This window comes from Zootoca vivipara, chromosome 13 (genome assembly GCF_965207765.1).
Source record: "Zootoca vivipara chromosome 13, rZooViv2.hap1.1, whole genome shotgun sequence".
NCBI classification, from domain to species: Eukaryota; Metazoa; Chordata; class Lepidosauria; order Squamata; family Lacertidae; genus Zootoca; species Zootoca vivipara.
The window spans coordinates 30,814,144-30,836,314 of record NC_142596.1 but is presented as its reverse complement, the minus strand read 5'-3'; the positions used below and the strand labels follow the sequence as shown (position 1 = coordinate 30,836,314).

Genomic DNA, 22,171 nt, shown 5'->3' with positions numbered 1-22,171 from the left:
AGCTTCATAGCCTGAGCTATGATGAGACACCAGGACCTGTATAAATTATGCAAATAACATAGAATTAGCTACTTTTGTCCAACTTACATGGTTTGTTTCTGTAAGCTATGAGGTGCAACAAGGAGCAACATTGAGCTCTAAAGCACCACCTTCTGAAGTGCTGGCTGCTCATCCCACACAGTCCCTAGGCTTTAAGCTTAACCAGGCAATGCCCAAATATTTTCAAGCAGAAAGGCTCAGTGGGTAGAGTGGATGATTGGCACACAGAAGATCCCAGATTGAATGGCACTTCTAAGCAAGGCTAGTAGAGAACCACGTCTGAAAAAAATCCTGGGGAGCTGCTGCTAGTCAGTGTATAGAATAATGAATTAGTTGGACCAGTAGTCTGAGCTAAGTTCCTCTGCCTCTGACAAACAGGATAAGGGAATTAAATCTGCAGTCCTTGGGATTTTGTGCAACACAGAGTTGCATACTTCTCACTTCCTCTGAGCTCTAAAGAAATTTCAGGAGCAGGTTTAGAGGGTTGCTTTTCTTTCAGAGGAGAGAGTACGGATGTGTTGTTCTGAGGTTAGAGCTAGATGAATTCGTCAGTTTCCATTTCCTCCCTCTATTTCTCATTCTTCCAGTCTTAAGTTCAATTTATTGCATTTCTGCATCAGATTTTATATATATATATATATATATATATATATATATATATATATATATATATATATGGTCAGAATTTAGTTTGCTTGCAAAAATATGAGAAATGCAGTTTCACCTAATATGGGGAAGGACCACAGCCCAATTGTAGAGCATCTGCTTTGCATGCAGAAGGTACCAGGTTAGATCCCCATGGCAGCTCCAGATTAGGCTGGGAAAGACTCCCTGCTTAAAGCCCTGGAGGGATACTGCCAGTCAGTGTGGACAATACTGAGCTAGATGAACCAATTCAGTATCAGGTAGCTTCCTATGTAATATGATGCACGCTGGCTTGTTATTTCACTTATATATGCATCTTTGTTTGGGGAACTAAATTCAGAGCAGCAGCAAATTTTGAAATCTAGCTTTGTTTCAGTTCAAATCTTGCTTCAGGAAGTGTGAATTGATTTCAGTTTATTAACAGAGAGAAGAGATAGAAAGGCAGTAGGTTACTCCAAGCATTATCAGCATCCTAAAAATCAGAAACAACCCATTATTTTCCTCAAGGCTGCTTCTGCCCAGTTAACTCCAGTGACGTGAAGTCTGTTTTTCTTGCAAAACCTGCAAAAGCTGTATTTTTCAGGCCTCTTTCCCCACTGCAGATGAAGAGAACCTCCATGGTGTCCATTAAGCAAAAATCCCCTTTAGCTACCAAGAAAGATAAAACTTTCCATAATAGACCAATGAGTCCAGGGCCGGCCCCAAACATTTTGAAACCTGAGGCAAAACAAAAAAATGGCGCTCCCCTCCCCATTGGGGAAGAAGATGGGAGTGAAGATTGACATCAGGAACAAAGGAGAGCTAAAGTTCTATATTGGGATCACTGCCCCTCTGGATCCTGCCACCTGAGACAGTTGCCTCAACTTGCCTCATAGGTGGTTCAGCCCTGAATGAGTCCATTGGATTTCCTAATGCCACACCCAATCTTTGCAGTATGATTGTTGATACACAGAATGCACGTTATGCAGTCATATGATCAATCAGCTGACCAGAAGTGCCTTCACCACAGCAGACGTCCAGAAGTCTCCAGAAATGTCATAGTCAGTCCAGCTAACCAGGAGAGGAAAAGGAAATGCTGTGGTTCGAACTGTCTTTGGCCATGAAGAAGAACCTGCTGAGCTCAAGACTTCTTTCTAGCCAGGGGGAAGCAAGTGAGATGGACTTGGAAGGCATTGTTGCAGCCTTCTGGACAAGCATTGCAAGCTGATTCTAGCCCCGGGAAGAGAGGGGCTCACGTCAGTCTAGCAGGGGAGGCTTCTCTTGAGGACTAGGTGCCTGCTTGCTTCATAAAATGTTTGCTGGGGAAATGTGAAAGGACTGCAACTCAAAGGCAGGCGGGTTGGGGATCAGTGTTAGAAAAGGGTACGGCAAGAAAATCTGCTGGGGAAGGTTAAGGACACCCAATGCTATATAACCTGTTCTTTTGACTCATATAAATGGCTTATATGTATTGTGCAAAATAAACATCTGGTCATCCTCTCTAATATGGCTGCTGTGTCTTTGACTTTCCTGGTGTAAGACTGACTTCCAAAACAGGGCTGGGGAACCTCAGGTACAGGGTCACCTGTGTGCGCCCCCTACCTCATGCCTCTCTAGATGGATCTCAGGATTCTCCCAGCCTCCACAGACCACACCCCCTCTCCCTAGGCCACACCCACTGGCTCCCCTGCCTCACACCCTCCAGTGCTTTGGCATGACTGGAATGTGTCCTTGAACTCTGATAATGCCTCTTGCTTGCCTGGATGGAGGAAAGAGCGTGAGAGTGGGTGTGTGGGTGTGTTGAATGTAGCCTATAGTACAAAGGGTCATATCCACCACTGTGCCCACTTTTTCTTCTGGCCGGCCCACATTTTGCCGCTCACCTTCCCGCCTTCCTCACTGCCTGTGTTGGAGTTGGCTTTTGGGAACTCCCTTGAAAGGAGGAGCGGAGAACCTCCAGCACTCTAGAAGCTGTCAAAATACAGTGGTGCCTCGCAAGACGAATGCCCTGCAAGACAAATGCGTCTTGCGATCTGATGGTGACTCGCAAGACGCATTCGTTTTGTGAAAAATTCATCTTGCGAATTGCGGTTTCCCATAGGAATGCATTGAAATTTAACTAATGCATTCCTATGGGAGGAAAAGAAAAAAGAAATTTCAATGCATTCCTATGGGAAACTGCAATTCGCAAGACGAATTGTTCGCAAAACGAATTGACTCGCGGAACGAATTAAATTCGTCTTGCGAGGCACCACTGTATAATGCATAAGTATAATTTGACTTAGGAGGAACATAATTCTGCATTTTAATTGTTTCCCCTGCCTTCACTCTAACTTTAGCCGCTAGGGGTTGTTGTTGTTGTTAAAGTTCATTTGGGCCTCAGTTTGCATAGCTGTGTAGGCATTGTGTTGAAAACTGTGTTGATATAAGTACAGTGGTACCTCTACTTACGAATAACTCTACTTACGAATGTTTCTACCTACGAATGGAGTTCCGTCCACCATCTTGGATGTGGTTTAGATAGGATTTTTTCTACTTACGATTTTTTTCTCCCAATGCATTCCTATGGGATTCGACTTACAAATTTTTTCTACTTACAAATGTACGTTTGGAACGCATTAAATTCGTAAGTAGAGGTACCACTGTATTCAGTTTATTTCCCCCACTCTCTAGCCCTTCTGCCTCCCACCCCAACATTCCAAAGGAAAAAAGGAAGAAAAAAATGTGTAAACATCAAAGCCGCTCAAAATTAAAACCTATTTTTTTAATTTATTTTTTAACATGTTATTAAAATTAAACAGAAAGTCATTTCCACAGAAAGCAATTTTGTGACATTAAGGAACTTGAACAATTTAGGAGGGAGAGGGGAAACAGCTGGACTTTTTAAGATCAATGAACATGAGATTTAGAGAGGTATACAATGGAGTCCAGAAATTATATCAATTAAGAGCTTTGGGTGAGCTTTTCATCAGAACCTATAACTCTTTCAGTGGTAATGAGGGAGGGATGATATCTGTCATTTTGGATTCCATCAGTTTCTCATTTTTCTAATCAAGTTCTGTTCCCCACATTTCCATATCGGTTTGCAATTATTTTTCCAAAGTATTTTTTCAGCATCGTAATATTAATTTATCCGAACATACATATTTTTGCAAAGCTATTTCTCCCTCGCATTTCCACGTTATTTTTCTGATAATATATGCATTTTTATTCACACTTTACCCTTGTTTATGCATCATTGTACATATTACTTGGCTGGAGAACTGCTTTGCAAAATCTGGAAAAGTGAATTCCAAAGGATGGCTGTGTTTCCGTTTGCGTATTGTTTTGCAAAATGCAAAGTAAGTGGCTTCATCTTTAAATGCAAACTGAATCACATTTGTCTCCCGTTCTTCAATGTGACTAATGTTGAAGAAGCCAGGGAGTCTGGATCATGGCAGTTTTGAATAAGGACACACTCAAAATTCCCACCATCTGAATTCATCAGTTGGGGAGAAATCTGTTTTTTTTTAATCAGCCACTGCAAGTTTCTCAAGCTTCTGGTTTTGGTGATGGGTACCTGATGTTCCCTGAAACTTTGGCCAACATGCTCCAGCCAAACCCAATGAAAATACCTATTGCTAATATGCAGTATAGCACAAAATATACAGAGTTCTTATTTAGGGTTAACATAGGATTAAGATGCCTCCTTCCTTTCAAGGTAGTGCCTCTGCTGCACGATTATCAACTTCCCCCAGCATTCAAGACACTGGATGCTTCCAAGCAGTTTCTGTTTTCAGATGAGATTCAGTCACATGCCAGAAAATTCAGGTTGTGCGATTATAAATGGTTGGGACTCAGACCTTGTGCTGTAGGTTGCCCAAAAAGGAAAGGAAGAACTGAGAAGGGACATGCCAATTTTAGTTCTCTCAGTTCTCATTTTTTTCAATCTTAAATTCAATTGTCCACATTTCTACAGAAATTTGCCATTTTTTAAAAAAAACCACAACTAATGTACTTTTTGTGCATTTATCCTAATAAACACATTTTTCTATGCAGCTTTGATTCATGCACATGTTTTGCAAGCAATTTTCCCTAATACAATGCATTTTTTATTGTTAGTTTCATTTTAATGTACAACTCTCCAAAAGAGATGCATTTTTGTAAACGTGAGTCGGTTGGAGCACTAGATTGCAAAATTCAGATAAGTGCAAATTTCAAAGGATGGCTGCGTTTCAGTTTTTGCATTGATTCAGAAAGTGCAGACTAAGTAGGTTTGCCTTTAAATGTGAACTGAATGAAACAGAACTGGGTCTCTGAATAGAACAGCCTGGCCACTTAACCAGTCTAGCATCCTGTTCTCACAGTGGCCACCCAGATGCCTATAGGATGCCCACAAGCAGGGCCTAAGTGATACAGGAGTCCACTCTCCACATGTGATTTGCAGCAACTGGTATTCAGAGAGGCAGACTGTCTCCAAGAGTAGAGAAGGAGAAGACAGTCATCATGGCTAGTAGCCAAGGGGCCGAGAAAGCAGCTTGCTTTCTGCTAGGTTCCCAACTCTTCACGCTGACTGATGGGTGGGCTGAGCAAACCAGTCTTCTTGCTTCCCCTTGCTCGGAACCAAACTGAGGTGCTGATGGTGCAGTTCTGGTTACTAATATAGGCCCAGAATGGAATCCAGGGGTACGGCTGTTCCAGGAGGCTCAACAGACCAGGATCCAGCTTGCACACTGTAGAGGACAGGAAAGATAGTGCTGGATCTCAGCACTACCTTGAGTGTTTAAGTGTCGCCATAACAAAATGAGGGTAGAGAGAAACACAGCAGCTTTGCAGCAGGCAAAATTTGCATTAGGCACAGGGCAGTTACTATGCACATAAAAGTCAGAAGACACCCACAGTCCAGAGAGCATTGGCGTTTGATCCATGGGTTCCAAACGGCTCCCCTTGTAGAACTTCGGAGCTCTTGCCTTTGCAACAAGACTCTCAGAGAAGCCTCCTCTGAAGTGGGATTCCAACCGCAAGGGACAACGTCAGAAGCAGACAGCTGGAGGTTAAGCTGGAAGGTGATGCTAGATGGAGAAAGCAGAGGGGTAATTCAAGTGAGCCACTGTTGTTTTTGCATTCAAGATCCTCAGATTTGCTAGAGGACTGGAAATTCTACACTATAAATGCCCTTTCCTCATCATGGATTATGCAAAAAAATAATGTACAAAATAGAGATCAGATTTCATAACCTAGGGTTTTGTTCTAAGCTTCAGACACTTTGGAGGAGCCTCCATACCACAGACCCACTAGGCCTCAGAGGGGGACAAAATCAACCTTTTCTGGGCCAAATATCACATATGTAGCCTTAAGGGATGTTGTTTTAAGAACACAAGAGCTGTTCTGTGAAAGATGATGTATATCTAATTTTGAATGAACTTGAATGCACTTTCCCACCCTCCCCTGCTAATATGCCTAGTGTTGTTAGGTAAGTCTGTTCAGCCACAGCCTTCTCAGTGGGAGGAAATCTGCCTTGCACCACATCAGACCATCCAGCTCAGTATTGCCTACACTGACTAGCAGCAGCATTCCAGGGTTTTTAGGCATTGGACATACTGAGCTCTATCTGGAGATTCTGGGAACTGAATTTCTGCATACAAAGCAGGTGCTCTACCACTGAGCCATGGCCCTTCCTCATAATTTAGAAATGGTTTCCCCCAGATAAATCAGTCTAGTCCCTTTACAGAGCTCATTCCACCATCGAGGTGCTATTAAGGCCCTTAGACATGATAGATATTTAGCAGATACTTAAATCACGGGCACTTACCACTTAGTGGCTGAACATTGATGTAGCCATTTGGTGTTGGCTGCAATGGTGGTCTCGTTCTTGAAGGTGTTCTGCTGGTGGCTCTCCTTGTGGTTTGAGGTGAGACGGGCCCTGTTGAGACTCCTGTCTTAGGGGATGCTTCTGGGACATGAACGGTAGTCTTGCTTGAAGCAGTTGACATCGTTTCCTTCATTTTTGTGGATGCACTGGTGGGTGCTGGGGTTGTGGCATTTGGCATGGGCTTAGGTGGTGCCAAAGGCTTTTCAGAAGATGTAGCAGTCATGCCAGGCGTAGTGGAAGTTCCACTGCTGGCACCAGCTGTGGTTGCATTTGCACTATAAGTGTGGTTTGTGCTGTTGGCAGGTGTGTGGGAAACAGTTGCACTGATGACCGTAGTCACATTGGTGACAGAGGTAAGGAGACTTGTATCATAGATCGTGGTGGTGAAGGAGGCTGGTGTGGTGTTGGTGGCGGCAGTCAGGTTGGTCTCCATTGCAGTGGTAGGGAGACTTGTACCATTGATCGTGGTGGTGTCAGAGGCTGGTGTGGTGTTGGTGGCAGCAGTCAGATTGGTCTCTACTGCAGTGATAGAGAGACTTGTACCATTGATCGTGGTGGTGTCAGAGGCTGGTGTGGTGTTGGTGGCAGCAGTCAGATTGGTCTCCATTGCAGTGGTAGGGAGACTTGTACCATTGATCGTGGTGGTGTCAGAGGCTGGTGTGGTGTTGGTGGCGGCAGTCAGGTTGGTCTCCATTGCAGTGGTAGGGAGACTTGTACCATTGACCGTGGTGGTGTCGGAGGCTGGTGTGGTGTTGGTGGCGGCAGTCAGGTTGGTCTCCGTTGCAGTGGTAGGGAGACTTGTACCATTGATCGTGGTGGTGTCAGAGGCTGGTGTGGTGTTGGTGGCGGCAGTCAGGTTGGTCTCCGTTGCAGTGGTAGGGAGACTTGTACCATTGACCGTGGTGGTGTCGGAGGCTGGTGTGGTGTTGGTGGCGGCAGTCAGGTTGGTCTCCGTTGCAGTGGTAGGGAGACTTGTACCATTGATCGTGGTGGTGTCAGAGGCTGGTGTGGTGTTAGTGGCAGCAGTCAGGTTGGTCTCCGTTGCAGTGGTAGGGAGACTTGTACCATTGATCGTGGTGGTGTCAGAGGCTGGTGTGGTGTTGGTGGCGGCAGTCAGGTTGGTCTCCGTTGCAGTGGTAGGGAGACTTGTACCATTGATCGTGGTGGTGTCAGAGGCTGGTGTGGTGTTGGTGGCGGCAGTCAGGTTGGTCTCCGTTGCAGTGGTAGAGAGACTTGTACCATTGATCGTGGTGGTGCCGGAGGCTGGTGTGGTGTTGGTGGCGGCAGTCAGGTTGGTCTCCGTTGCAGTGGTAGGGAGACTTGTATCATTGATCGTGGTGGTGTTGGAGGCTGGTGTGGTGCTGGCAGTCACGTTGATGCCTGTTGCAGAGGTAGGGTCAGGTATTCCTCTGGCAGTATCATTTGAGGCAGTTGTGACATTGGAGGAAGTAGCTATTATTTTGGTGGAAACTGCAATGGTGGAGTCTATCGGAATGGTAGGAAAAGTTGTGCTATCGGTTCTGGTGCCGCTGGAATCTGCTGAACCTCTGCCAGAGGTAGTTGCGTTGACATCTCTTGCTGTGGTGGGGGCCGATGTTCCACTGGTGGTATCATCTGAAGTAGCTGTGACACTGGATGAGATAGCTGGGACTTGGGTGGAGAAAGCAACTCTGGGATCTATGGAGATCCTTGTGCGGGTGATGTTGGTGGAGACAAAAGAGGTTTCATTGGCCGCAGTGCTGGTTTCAAAGAGTGGCGTTGAAAGGGGTTGCATAGCAGCACTGCTGCTGGAGAACACTGCTGCATTGTCACCAGAGGTCACTGAGTCACTTGTGGCAAATGAGGTTGACCCCGTACTGGGAGAAGTAGGAGGATCAGCTGTTGGAGTGTCAATGGGTGTTGTAGACTCGGAGGCATCTGCTACTGTGGTGCTGGTTGCTGTGGAGGACAGAGAGGTCATCCCTCCTCTCAGACCAATCTCAAGAGTGTCCAGCTCAGACTGAAAATGGCTCTTGATCCACAGGGCTACCGAAGGATCATTCTCAACTTCTTTCAAATCAGGCAAATTTACACCAAGCAACCCTTTCACATCCTGGACGCTCAGTTTCTGCAATACATTTGTGATACCTTTGCTCATTCGGGCAGGTCCCTGTGTTTTAATTACGATTTCCCCCAGAAAATGACCTTTCTAGTCTGCTCTTATTTCTCTCCACTTTAAAAGCATAAGAAATGCAACCCTGGGTCTACACTACAAGCCAGCATCAGTTCCAATACTCTTCAATTATCGTAGCCTCTCCTATTACAGTTTGATGAGGGTGGTGTGAGAATGAGAACCCTCTGTTAGAGACCCTGCACCCCTTATCATGGAATTATTCCTCACCCACCCCCTGCAGTGTTCCCTGAAAAGGGTAAGTAATGGTTAATTCTGCTTAATTGTCCTTTTATATGTGTTTGTGGGAGGGGGGTTGGTTTGGCTTGTTCTTGTTTTTATTAAGTATTTTGTGTTTTTAGTTTGTATTTTTTATACTCTGTGAACCACCCTGAGTTCTTCGGATGAAGGACAGCACACAAATTTAATTAATAAACAAATAACACTGTAATGTTTTTACGCTTGTAAGAATCTAGCACAGCCTTCATCAACCTGGTACTTTCAAGATGTCTTGAGCTACAATTCCCATCTAGGGTTGCCAGAGGACAGGACTTCTGTGCCTTTAATTGCCCTGCTCTCTTTGGAAACCTTAAAGAGAAACCAGCAGACCCTTTGTTTAATTTCCAAGCAAAGCTGATTTCTCTTTAAGGTTTCCAGACTTAAAAGACAGCAGGGCAATTAAAGGCAACCCTATTCCCATCAGCCCCAGCCAGGACAGCCATGTTTTGGACTACAACTCCCATCAGTCCCCAGCCAGCACGGCCATTTTAGACTACAATCCCCATCAGCTTGTCCTGGCTGGGGTTGATGGGGAGCTGTAGTCCTAAAACATCCGGAAGGCACCAGTATGGGGAAGGTTGGTCTGGCAAATAGTTCCACGTTTTGGCTTAAACTTCCTAACTGATGGAATGGATGGGGGGAAATGGTGATGTGGCAAAGTCTTGCCCAAGGCTGGTTTTAGAATCCACACAGTTCAGCCAACTGCAGCAACTCACCTGTAGCTCTTCTGGCTTCAGATTAACAAAGGTGGCAATATCCATCGCCACATGAGATCCAGCCAGCCTTTTTAGGTCCTCAGCAAGTGCTCCACCTTAAAAAGGGAAAAGGAAAAGGAAATGGGAAACAGAGCAGCTCATTTACTTAACAAGGTGGGATGGAAACCCCAAAAACCACTTTTTTAATAATAAAAAGGCTGCCTTTAAAATAAAAATATGAGAAAAACTGGGAATGCATTCCCTTAATTATGGAATTAATTGCCCATGGTGGAATGGAGGAAAATTGCAGGGAAATTAAGGTACCCACCTAGATATGGCTGAATTAGGGGATAATATGCGCTGGTTCCATTTTGGCTGGCAAAGGCTGTGCGTGCTTTTTCATAGAGGGTGTCTTTCTTGCCTTGGGAACAGGAAGAAATATCTAACTTCTCAGCATGCCTGCACAAAGTAAAATACAAGGGGTGAGACTGGACAAAACAACTGCTTAAAAGCTTCAATCGACATGAAAGGCAACTTAGCTGCTGACACAAAATAATAGCTGGTTCAAGGGACCTTGAAACCTTTGCCCATTTTCCAGGAGCAGCCCCTGTGTGCTTGCCTTGATGCTCAAACCACATGTTCAAATGCCTGAGTAGAAGGGCTGGCAACTTGGGTCTCATCTATGAAGGTGGCACCCTGGGATCAGGCAAGGTGCCAATTCCACTGAGAAGACCCACATTGTCAACCCCTGGCCAGAACTTTGGATCGTTGAAACGCTGTCTCAGTCACACAGGAGTCTCTCTGCTGAGAAAGCAAGTCTCCCATGGCTGAGAGGGCATGAAATGGCTCCTATGGGGTGCATTTTATCACATAGTTGCCTGTGAGCTCAACAAGTGAACTCCTTCCATTAAAAAATATGTATCTTGACAAGGGATGGAGAAGAAATTTGGTTTGGCATTTTAATGACAAGTCTGTCAGTGGCTGCAACCCATGATGGAGGCCTTCACGGTTGGAGGCAGAAAACCTTGCAAATGCCAATTGTTTGAAGCCATAGTTGTGGGGAATGCTCTCGTCCAGGAAAAGAAATACCCTGGGCTCTGAGTCAGAACTTTCCATATCTGTTTCTAGCAGTAAAGCCCCCCGCCCCACCCAAGGCAGCATCCTACCGAATTGCTTCTGGGTTTATTTGCTTCAGCTGATCTTCGTCCAGAAAGCAGAGGTATGTCCCCCCCAGCATGTCAAGTAATGGGCCCGTGAGGGTGCCCCCTTCTTCCATGTATCTTGACACCAGTCGCCTGAGCTGCAGGATGAAGAGTTCAGTTTCAGGACATGAACAGTGGTGGTGGCCTGTGGTGGCCCATCTAGCTCTGACATCCAATTGTGCTGTAGGACTGCAGCAGGCAACGTGCAAAGTTTGCCCCAGCAGCTAGAGTAATTTCTTATGTATCTGCATCATCTAGCACAGGCATGTCAAACATGCGGCCCTCCAGATGTTTTGGCCTACAACTCCCATGAACCCTAGCTAGCAGGACCAGTGGTTGGGGAAGATGGGAATTGTAGTCCAAAACATCTGGAGGGCTGCAAGTTTGATCTAGCAGGAATCCCCAAACTTGGCCCTCCAGATGTTTTGGGACTACAGTTCCCATCATCCCCGACCACTGGTCCTGTTAGCTAGGAATGATGGGAGTTTGTAGTCCCAAAACATCTGGAGGGCTGAATTTGGGGGTGCCTGATCTAGGAGCCAGTTTTGGCTGGTGCCCGTTGGGGCTGGTAGGATGCGAGGCAGGAGGCCATCGGTAGGTGGTGCCAGAGCCAATGACAGGCAGAGCTAACCAATTCTAGTTTTGTCCTTGGCTTCCTCTCTGCTGAGTTCTGCAAGCAGCAACTCCGAGACTAAGGAGGGCAGAAGAGCCTGGCAGGCAGGCAGGGCCACCCACTTGGAATGGTTGTATGACAGAAGCAAGGCAAGCGGCAGTTGGCTGAGAAACTATTTGGTGGCATTGAAACTATTCCGCTATTCCTTTAAAGGCAATGGTGTGAACTGACAAGGTGAGGATGGAGACCTGATATAAGGAGGTAGCTTTTTTCTGTAACTCCCATTAACTAGTATGAAAAGTAAAAGCAACTGGACATTCCTGCTTCATTCTTCCTTTCCTTCCCTGATTGTAAAAGCAGAGTTGAGTTTGGTATGAGCAAAGCTTATCAGTTAATAAGAGAAGTCTGTGTTTAAAAAAGTCATGCTCCTTAGAACCATCATTTCTGTTAAGAAGACCTTAGTAGTTGCAATAGCTAGAGCAATACCCCCACTGGATACATTGCAGTGACACTATGTTCTTTCCTTCTGCACAGATGTTTTAAGGATTTCCTTAAAATTCACATGGAAACGGGGTGGAGAAGGACCCTAGCTAAGTGGCAGAGCATCTGCCTCGCAAGCAGAAGGTCCAAGGTTCGATCCCTGGCATCTCCAGGTAGAGCTGGGAATGCCCCCTGCCTGGAAGTCTGGAGAGCTGCTGCCAGTCAGCGTAGACAGAACAGAGAAAGGTGGACCAATGTCCCTATGTTCCTGTGATGGGACAGACCTAGTGCCAATTGTATGCAGATTTGGGAGCTATTCTGGGGAAGGTTGCCTTTTATTGTTACTGTAGTTATACGGTTTTACCTGTAATGAAAACCGATAAAAATGAATTCATTTTAAAAAGAAGAATCTGGATCGACTGGACTTTAATGAGTTCACCCACCCACCCACCCATTTATATATGTTACCTGAGCCATCTCCCAGGCCCCGTTATTTCGGCTGAGCAAAGCGGCAAGCGTGTCACTGGAGGTGATATTCCACCTGCCAATCTCATCTGCGCTGTACAGGCGCGAAAGGTAGCCAAGAAGCTTCAGGTGGTCCTCTGGAATCCCATCAGGGTAGATCTAATAAAGAGGGTAGGAAGTTCATTAGTCATGGAACAAGCAACCTTGTTCACTAGGAAACCCACCACCCTTGGCCAACATCAGTAAGGCAAAGGCTGAAGACATTTCTGTGGCAGCCAATCAGTGGCATGCACAGCCGGCTTCTTCTGCTTCAAATTTGCACAGCCAGCTGTTTCTGAGGTCCACCCTGGATAGGAAGAAGGTACATTTGGATCAATTGTAATGATGGCACCACAACCAGAGCAACCTGGCTGCTCTAAAACTGCCACAGCATCATCGAGCAAAGGCTGCAGTGCACAGATACATCAATGGCCCTTCAGTTACCTCGTCCAGCTTCCTTTTAATTACAGTCAAGTAGTCGTTTGGAAGCGGCTGCTCAAGCAGTGGGACCAAGTTGGCTTTCAAAACCTCATTACTCAGGCAGGCGTCAAACTGCTGGGCGCTGTCATAGTGGACGATGAAGAGCGGGTCTTCCAGTGAGCTGGTTGTGACTGGAGTGGACCGGCAAGCTGTTGGCAGAATTTCACAAGCAGGGAATGACCTTGCAAACTTGGCAATTATGGGAAACCAAAGGGCTTCTCTCTTTCTCTATCAATAGTCAAGAATCATGTGGCTTTTAATACAAATTGTTACCATGCACCGATCATACAACTTTAAAACAACTGCTACATAAAACAAATGTCTTAACCTAACCTAAGGCTGCCATACAACCTAGGGCCTCTCTTCCACAGCCAGACATTTTTTCAACCTCAGAATGAGGGACAGTGGAGACTGTGGTATATTTAGGATATATGGTTTATTGACGCATATAGACAGCCTGAGACTATGATGGAGGGGCTCACAGCAAAAACACCCCAAGAGGGTCTTGCTTCTCCCATAGCCACAGCCTTGGATCCAACAGAAATTAGGCATGGTTCTGCCTCTCAGCTGCCCAGCCTACTTCCTGCTTCTAACTTCTCCCTCGCACACCTCAACTCTGGCCGTTGTCTTTCTAAATGACTGTGGCACTGAGCCACTTCCTTTGTTACCTTAGTGACTCATACCATTACCTCACCAGGAAGCTAGCCTGGCTATTCCAGGAACTGATTTCATGCTGGGGTCCAGGAATTAGAAAGGGTCTTGGGCATACAACCTTCCTACCTCCAATCTCACAATGAGATAGAGATATATAGATATGCACAATAAACTAGCTTCTTCTTCTTCTCTCTCTCTCTCTCTTACTTTCTGGTGCTCGTCTGGTCCTAAGAGGGGAAGCAGGTTTCGATCCAAGGGCCTGTAAGAACTGGATAGTTTTCACTTTCTGGGAAGCACTTTGGCTGTCAAACAGATCCGCCACCTTCCTGAAGAAGATAATTCTCTCTTCCTGTGTAAAAAAAAAAAAGGAGATCCACCCGAATCTGTACATCAATGGCAAGTCTTAAGGCATTACAGGAGGGGGGGTACAACAACAACAACAACATGTGACTCCTGGGACTCTTTTGCTCCCCCTACCTTGTTAATGGCGTCCCAGGTGGTACGGTTTATGTACAAAGCAAGGGGGCCAAGACCTTCAAGGGTTCCATCATCCCAAGATGCAGGCGCCCTGTGTCACATGGAGACATACAATCCTCAGTTGCTTCATGGTATCCTGGTAACCGCTAGTTGTTTTCGGACTACCACTCCCAGAAGGCAACAGCCAGCACAGCACAATCAGAGACAGCCTTCACCAACCTAGATGGACCCGCCTCTTTTGCTGATATGCTAGAGTGAAAAACACCTCCAGATAAGGTGCAGGGAGGGCTCTTCAGGTATAGCCAAAATAATAAAGAAGAAAATATGGGTTGAATCAATGTTTTCAAGGACTGTGGTTGGCTGAAGAGCTGGTGAAGTGTTGGGGTGGCAGAAGATGGTTGGTTGGAAGATGATACCTCCAAGATGGTGCATTTTTCCTATATAGGGCATGTGCAAATGGAATGCTCCAACAGGCTCTTTTGAACTCTGTCCTGTAATGTTACTGAATAAAGCCTGACTGACTAGGAATTTCACGTGAGCCTCCATATTGAACCCCCAAGGGGAATTTCTCCCACAGCACATGCAAAACAAACATAAACCAGAAACGAGGTGCTTTCGTCTGTCCCTGTTGCTCACCCTTGCAAAGTCTTCCCACTGCTCAGAAGCACATTTAAGGCACTCCTCTGGGCAGCTGTGAGATCAAGACACAGTTTCAGGTTCTCCAGGACCGTCGGGTCAGAGTCCAAAATGGTGGCTGCATCCATGTCACACACGAGGGCTCCAAGCTTCTGCAGCTGCTCTTTGCTGAGCGAGGTATTCTCCACTCTCTGGTGAAATATTTAATATTAGGACCAAACAAGGAACAAGACCATTTTGCTCTTATAATTGCTAGTGTTCATTCCAGCAATGGCAAAATCAGGGTCAGCCACCCATGAGGCCAGGATCCACAGGGGCAGAAGATCCCAATGTAGATCTTTATTTCCCCGCTTGTTCCTGATATAGATCTTCCCTCACCCATTCTTCCCTGGCAGGGAGGGGGATGCCATGCTGGGGTCTCCCTCAGGTGCCAAAATGTCTTGGGCCAGCATCCCTTCTTATTTGGTTCCAGGGAGGTTAGATGACATTGTGTTAAATCAAGTGCTATCCAGTGTGTTTCCCAACCACCATCCCCATCAATTTTGCTGTGGCCACCTGAATTTGCCAGCATGTGATTGACTCCCACTTGAAAACAGGGACAGCCTGAAGGTGGTCCCCCTTCCCCACTGCCCCTCACAAGGCCTTTGCATAAGGAAAGAGCATCACTCACAAAGCAACTCAATGCATTCTCCAAGAGTTTGTTCCTCTGGGTTGATCCGTTGGCCAGCAGAGTTAGATTCCCTTGGGAAGCCAGGGTGTAAAACGCTTCACAGTTCTGATGATTTACTTTGTTGAGACTGGAAGATACAAGAATCTTCATTATTTGAGAGGTGGGGCAGGAGTGCAGGAAAGCTTTGTAACCACAAAAGCTTCCACTCCTCTATATCCAGCTTCAGGCCCGGCTCTAGGGGTAGTCACGGTGGCGCAGGGCGCCAGGGCACCGGGTTGGCAGGGGGTGCGAGCTGCGCCCACCCACCAGGGCGGGGGTGCCGGAGCGATCTCCGCGCCACAGCGCCAGGGCGCCCGGCCTACTTGAGACGGCCCTCTCCAGCTTTTAACTACAGTCGTACCTTAGTGTCGGATGCCTTGGTACTTGTCTGTTTTGGCTCCCGAATGCAGCAAGCCCGGAAGTGAGTGTTCCAGTTTGAGAACGTTCTTTGGAACCTGAACATCTGGCGTGGCTTCTGGGGCTTCCGATTGGCTGCAGGAGCTTCCTGCAGCCAATCAGAAGCTGCACCTTGGTTTCCAAACATTTTGGAAGTCAAACGGACTTCCGGAACAGATTCCATTCAACTTCCGAGGTACGACTGTAATGTTGTCCAATGTCAGTTCTAAAATGATAGCCTAAATATTATTTTTCATTTTTGTGTTCTTTAGGGCAGGGGAGGAGCGTCCTATAATGTTAAAATTGGTATACAGGAGGAGTAATAATATAAGAAGAGCCTGCTGGATCCGGCCAATGGCCTATCTAGTCCGGCATCCTTTTCTCACAATGGGCAACTGGATGCCCCAGTGGGAAACTCACAAACAGGATTCAAGCACAAGGGCAACTCTCCCCTCCCTCCTGTGGTTTCTAGCAACTGGTGTTGAGTGATAGGTCTGGAGAATGAGCACAACCACCTAATACATTCAAAGCACATGTGCTCTAAAGAATTCTGGGAAGTGTTGTTTGTTAAGTCTGCTGGGAATTGTAGCTCTGTGAGAGGTGAACTGGAGTTCTTTGGAGAAAGCCATATGCTTTCAATGTGCTTTCAACATTTGGTAAGAGAGCTAAACAAAGCAAAACAAAGTTCCTAACCCTATGATTAAGTCCTCAGAGAAGAAAATTCCTCAGAGCTACTCACGGAAAGAAAAGCAGCACATCGGGTGGGTAACTGGTGAAATCTGCTGCCCAGTTGTTTCTGGAGAGAAGTTTTGCCATGCAGGAGAGCTGATGGGAAGAGAGCTAGCATTACTCCCCTTACACCCTTCATAAAATAAAAGCTGGATCTCACCTCCCTATCCATTCCCTGATCAGTGCAACATCAAGCTTGAAAAAGCAAACTGGGTGTCTGGGTTTGCACTTTCTCTCTTTCTGAATCGTGCCGAGAGGGCTGATCTGAGGGAGAGAAGTGACCCAAAGGGAGGGTGCCACCCATTCCACTACACTCTCTCAAAAATCTAAATGTACCCGCAGGCCGATAAGGCTGGTAACTATAAGGCGGCACCATTTTCTATAACCTTCTGTTCACCCTGTGCAGCACTGCTTCCATTCTGCTGCAGTTCGGTTCGTCTTCTGCTGAAAAACTATGTTTTTCATGTTACTGTCACCTGTGATGAAATTACGTTAACTTGGGTAATTAACTATGTTGTCGTTATGATATCCTCCCCCATTCATTTCAATGCAAAGGAAACACAATGCGAATGCGGGGGACGTAAGTGTGTGTTGTTTGCAAACTAGAAGCAACAACAACAGTGAATACCAATCATATTTGCTGGGTTGATTTTGGTTCTGGGCACAGGATGCATAAGCAAACATCAGTAATTTCCACTCCTATTTCTGTCTTGGGAGGAATTCTCTGGCGTCACTACTGGCGACCCCTGTCTTACAGATACAAGAGAGCTCTCCTGGGCTTCTTTGCACAGGACCCCAAATTCAGAAGCACCAAGAAAGCTCCCTAACCCACCAACCCAGCCTGACACTCCTTTGGCCCCTGGCTCATACCAGCACCATCCTGCCTGAATCCTATGATTCTGCTAATTGAGGGGAAGTAAGGCCAATTGTCCTCAATCCAGCCCCATTTGCAGCTTATCTGCATCTCTCACCTGTTCCTCACTCAGGTTGGCATTTTTAATCTTCACTTCTTGGACCAAAGAGGACAGCTGTGCGGGGGTCAGTTTGGTGGCAACATTGCACTGGAAGCCTTGCAGGATGAATGCAGAAAGCCTAGAAGCCACAGAGGTGTGTTAGTCTCTCACTGCCAATTTGCTACCAAGCCAAGTTCAAGATGTTATTATTAGCATATAAAACCCATAACAATTTGGGATCAGTTTACCTATGTGGTCGCCTTACCCCATATATGTCCACTCGACCGCTTTGATCGGCAGAATTAGCACTACTACAGGTGCCACATAACGCACATTCCCCATTTGGAAGAACACCATCTTTTAGTGTGGCAGATTCTACACTTCGGAACTCCCTGCCTATTGATATCAGGCAGGCGCCTCTGCTGTACTCTTTTCGGCGCCTGCTAAAAACATTCTTGTCAATGAAAGTTTTGATCGGTTTTTAATCTATTCTTATTTTAGTAGTAATAATAATAATAATAATAATTTATTATTTATACCCCGCCCATCTGGCTGGGTTTCCCCAGCCACTCTGAGCGGCTTCCAACAGAAAATAAAACACAGTAATCTATTAAATATTAAAAGCCTCCCTGAACAGGGCTGCCTTCAGATGTCTTCTAAAAGTCTGGTAGTTGTTTTCCTCTTTGACATCTGTTGGGAGGGCGTTCCACAGGGCAGGCGCCACCACCGAGAAGGCCCTCTGCCTAGTCCCCTGCAATTTTAACATTTTGAAGGTCTTAAAATTCTGGTGTTAATTTTTCTTATTGATAATTTTATCATTTTACCTTTTTTGGCAAACCACTTTGAGGTTTTGTACTTTTTTTCACCATCAACCGCTGTATAAATTTTCAAACTCAACCATATTTCACTAGGTGCCTTTATTATATATATTGTAGGCGCCCAGGAGAAAACAATTCTCTGTAACCAGGCCTTGGGCTGATTAAACAACCCATGGCCTTTTTAATGTGTTTGTGGGAAGAGGAGGGTAATTGGTTTGTTTTTGCTTTTTTTGTAATGTATTCTGTGTTCTCATTTTTATGTTGTGAACCTCCCTGTGATCTTCAGATAAAGGGTAGTATACAAATTAAATAAAGAATGATGCTGAAAATGAAAGTGTCTAGTATGGAGAATTAAATCAAATTTGATTAAGCCAGGGAGAGAGCTTCTGAAAAGATAAAAATTCCTTCATGAAATAAGCCGATTATGCCTCCCTTGGATACAAGCCCAAGGTCAGATCCATGGAGCCAATGGAAAGGTTGTCAAATGCTGGACAATTGTTTTTTTAAGATAATTCTGGCTAGGGGTCTCCCCACTCCTGCACCACTGTGGGCCCACAACTCACTCCGTGTAGTTATCCATGCTGGACAGCACATCTCCAAACAGAACAGATGCCTAGAACAAAGAGAGGGGTCCATTCAGTAGCAAGGAAGAAGCAAGATGGCAAAGCAGGGTTTAAGAGAAAAACCAGAGTTGTTACCTGCTGTGGAGACCATTGTTTCTCGTTGATTTTGTGGAGATCCGGGATCGTGCCTCGAATCACCAGTAGCGAATTTGGGACTTGGTCCACTAAATCATCTGGAACGTTATTCAGGATGTCACTGAGGGAGGATGAGTTTGAGAGGATCTACAAGGTTGAGGGAAAGGTCACAGAACCAAATCAGAGTTCCCCAATATGGTTTCTCTTATGCGGCTTTGCCCCATCCTAGTGCCCTTCAGATGTTTTGGACTACAAGTCCCATAAGTCTCAGCAAGCACAGTCCAAAATGGATTTGCTGACTGGGGCTGATGAGAACTGTAGTCTAAAATGGTCATGGGGATGGGGGCTGAGGGGAATTGTAGTCCAAAACATATGGCGAGCAAGAGGTTGGGAAAGGATGGTCTAATGATATGAGCATTATCACTCTGCCCCAAATAACTGAAGAGCTTCCTATTGCAGCCTACTACTTTATCCAGGCTTGTGCAAAACAATGGGTTTGGTCAAAGGTGTGGGGTTCTGAAGCCTGAGAATCCCAGCTTTCATTTAAAGCAGAGCACAAGTTTCTAGTCCTTGTGACTAGAAGAAGAATGTTTGGGTCATGCCAGATGAAATCTCGTTATTGGGCTTCCAGTTATTGGGCCTACTCAAGGCTCTACACAAAACCTTTCTATGCCCCACAGCTAGCAGAAGCAGTAAAAACAGTACTAATGTTTAGATTTCCCTGAACTGCAAAGTATATTCAGATGGATAAATTTTATTTCTTTGCTGGCTTTTGTAAAACGGAAAGTAACCAACCCCTAAGCTAAGACACTCCCCCCCCCAATAAAAACAATTTACAAAGGTTGTTCCTGTGCCCTTAAGCCCATTTACCTTGCTAACAAAGGCTTTCCTTAAGTGTTCCGAGCCTTGCCTGAGAGCACTCAGGAAGGTGGCATTCTTTGCCAGCTGAATTGCCAAATCTGCTGAGATTGAGTCAAAGCTGCTGCTGGGCAACCCTTGTGCCAGGGTGCCAAGTCTCTCAAACTTCTCAGCGGTATCCAGCTGCAGTAAGAAAGAGAAGGAAGGTCAGAGCTTCAGAGAGGATTGCGCTGTCCTGCAATGTCAGTTCCTAGGTTTCAGGGGTCACTGTGCAAGATGATGCCCTTCTTAACACCAACAACTTTGGTCATTCCCTTGCCACACCCCTCTGAGCCCAAACTGCACCACTGCCCACAGCTGCTGTGCCTTCACTTTGGGGTAAGGCAGTAGCTCAGCAGTAGGGCACCGGAGTTGCATGAGAATGTCCTGGGTTCAACCCCTGACATCTACAAATAGGGCTGGGAACATCCCTTGTCCATGAGAACAGGATGCCGGATTCAATGGGTCTTTGGCTGTCCAGAACTGGAAAGAGGCCGGTGGACTAGATCCCCCCCTTCGACTGGCCTAGCATGGTGATATTTGCAGCTCTTTCCAAAAGTCAGCGACCAGAGACGGGTGTCAGATTGCTTACCATGAAGTCGCTGCGTAGGATCTTGTTCACCAGCCCTTGGGACTGTCCCCTGTTCCAGCCATTGACCTGCCCAAGCGATTCCAAGACCTGGGGATCCACCAGATCTTGCGACGTCAGGTTTGAAATCTGACCAGTGGTCAGCCCCATGGCCTGCTGCCCCAAGGCCACCAGAGTCTGCCTGTCAAACGTCTTGACTTGTGCAACAAGACTCGTAGCAAGCTGGGAAAGGGAGAAAAATATAATTAAGGATTGGGAACTTCTTGGATGCAAAATGCATTCAGGGAAAAAGTCCATGCAAATGTAGCCACTGTTTTGGTTTTTCCAACATGAAAATCTTCAGATTCATTGTCTGCAGACATGATCCTGAGACAGATGTGTTCAGATCCTGACTCAGCCTTTGATTCAGTGGTTAATCTTGTCCAAGACTCTCTTTCTCAGCCTTAGTTTTCCTATCTGTTAAATTGAAATGACAGTGATGCCTCTTATTTTTTGCATAATTAAGTTCTACATGGCATAATGTTACCAAGATTCCATTTTTTAATGCATTTACAGGCACACAGTATAGGCACACAGTATAGAATCACATGGATCTCAGTAGATTCATTGTAAATGTACAGTGGTACCTCGGGTTACAGACGCTTCAGGTTTCAGACTCCGCTAACCCAGAAATAGTACCTTGGGTTAAGAACTTTGCTTCAGGATGAGAACAGAAATCATGCAGAGGCGGCACGGCGGCAGCAGGAGGCCCCATTAGCTAAAGTAGTGCCTCAGGTTAAGAACAGTTTCAGGCTAAGAACGGACCTCCAGAACGAATTAAGTTCTTAACCCGAGGTACCACTGTAATGCTATCCCACAAATAATCCTGGGAGTAGTTGCTGAGCATTCTCTTTTCGCTTCAAATAACTGCTATTTCAAGGATTCGCTTGGAAGAAGCCATTATTATTAATCCAGTTTAAGTCTACTGTGTAGCTATCATGGCATCAGTTACCTGTATTGTGATGTTAAAGAAAACAATGCACCTTTTGTTGTTCTAACTCCTGGGTTCCAGAATACCAGTTTCTTGAGGTCTTTACTAAATCTGACTTTGGAATGGGAAGTGTGACCTCTCCCACCATAAAATCTTATGGGTAGGAGAGAGACATGGCTTTGGCTAGGACCATGAAAGTCAGCACATCACCCTCTTCCGAGCCCAGACATGAATACATATCATTTAAAAGTATTTGAGGAAGGAAACCTTTGGGATGTTTAGTCTCCAAATCCATCTGGTGCTCTTTGCACCAAGAATCCCGACCTTCATGTCTATGATGGCACAATCCTAAGCACATTTACTCAGGAGTATATCTTGATGTGTTCAGTAGGGATTACTCTCTTACAAGTTTACAGCACTAAGACTGCATTCATAGAATCATAGAGTTGGAAGAGACCACAAGGGCCATCCAGTCCAACCCCCTGCCAAGCAGGAAACACCATCAAAGCATTCCTGACAGATGGCTGTCAAGCCTCCGCTTAAAGACCTCCAAAGAAGGAGACTCCAACACACTCCTTGGCAGCAAATTCCACTGTCAAACTGCTCTTACTGTCAGGAAGTTCTTCCTAATGTTTAGGTGGAATCTTCTTTCTTGTAGCTTGAATCCATTGCTCTGTGTCCTTCTCTGGAGCAGCAGGAAACAACCTTTCACCCTCTTCCATATGACAT

The 22,171-nt window shown here is 45.8% G+C and overlaps 1 protein-coding gene across 1 annotated transcript in view; it reads right to left on the bottom strand.

Annotated features, from left to right (window-relative positions):
- Positions 1-3,429: 3,429 nt before the first annotated feature.
- Positions 3,430-22,171, bottom strand: part of LOC148683681 (uncharacterized) — a 34,854-nt gene continuing 16,112 nt past the window's right edge. Inside the window, exons 14-30 of the mRNA XM_088657020.1 lie at positions 20,476-20,694; positions 19,857-20,027; positions 18,987-19,133; positions 18,852-18,901; positions 17,489-17,609; positions 16,528-16,613; positions 15,354-15,480; positions 14,684-14,874; positions 14,048-14,138; positions 13,778-13,919; positions 12,881-13,065; positions 12,401-12,556; positions 10,804-10,937; positions 9,966-10,096; positions 9,659-9,753; positions 6,455-8,621; positions 3,430-5,714 (exon numbers count right to left, since the gene is read on the bottom strand). Of these exons, the coding sequence (XP_088513146.1) occupies positions 5,629-5,714; positions 6,455-8,621; positions 9,659-9,753; positions 9,966-10,096; positions 10,804-10,937; positions 12,401-12,556; positions 12,881-13,065; positions 13,778-13,919; positions 14,048-14,138; positions 14,684-14,874; positions 15,354-15,480; positions 16,528-16,613; positions 17,489-17,609; positions 18,852-18,901; positions 18,987-19,133; positions 19,857-20,027; positions 20,476-20,694 (4,299 nt within the window). The 3' untranslated portion in view covers positions 3,430-5,628. The remainder of the gene's footprint in view (positions 5,715-6,454; positions 8,622-9,658; positions 9,754-9,965; positions 10,097-10,803; positions 10,938-12,400; positions 12,557-12,880; positions 13,066-13,777; positions 13,920-14,047; positions 14,139-14,683; positions 14,875-15,353; positions 15,481-16,527; positions 16,614-17,488; positions 17,610-18,851; positions 18,902-18,986; positions 19,134-19,856; positions 20,028-20,475; positions 20,695-22,171) is intronic.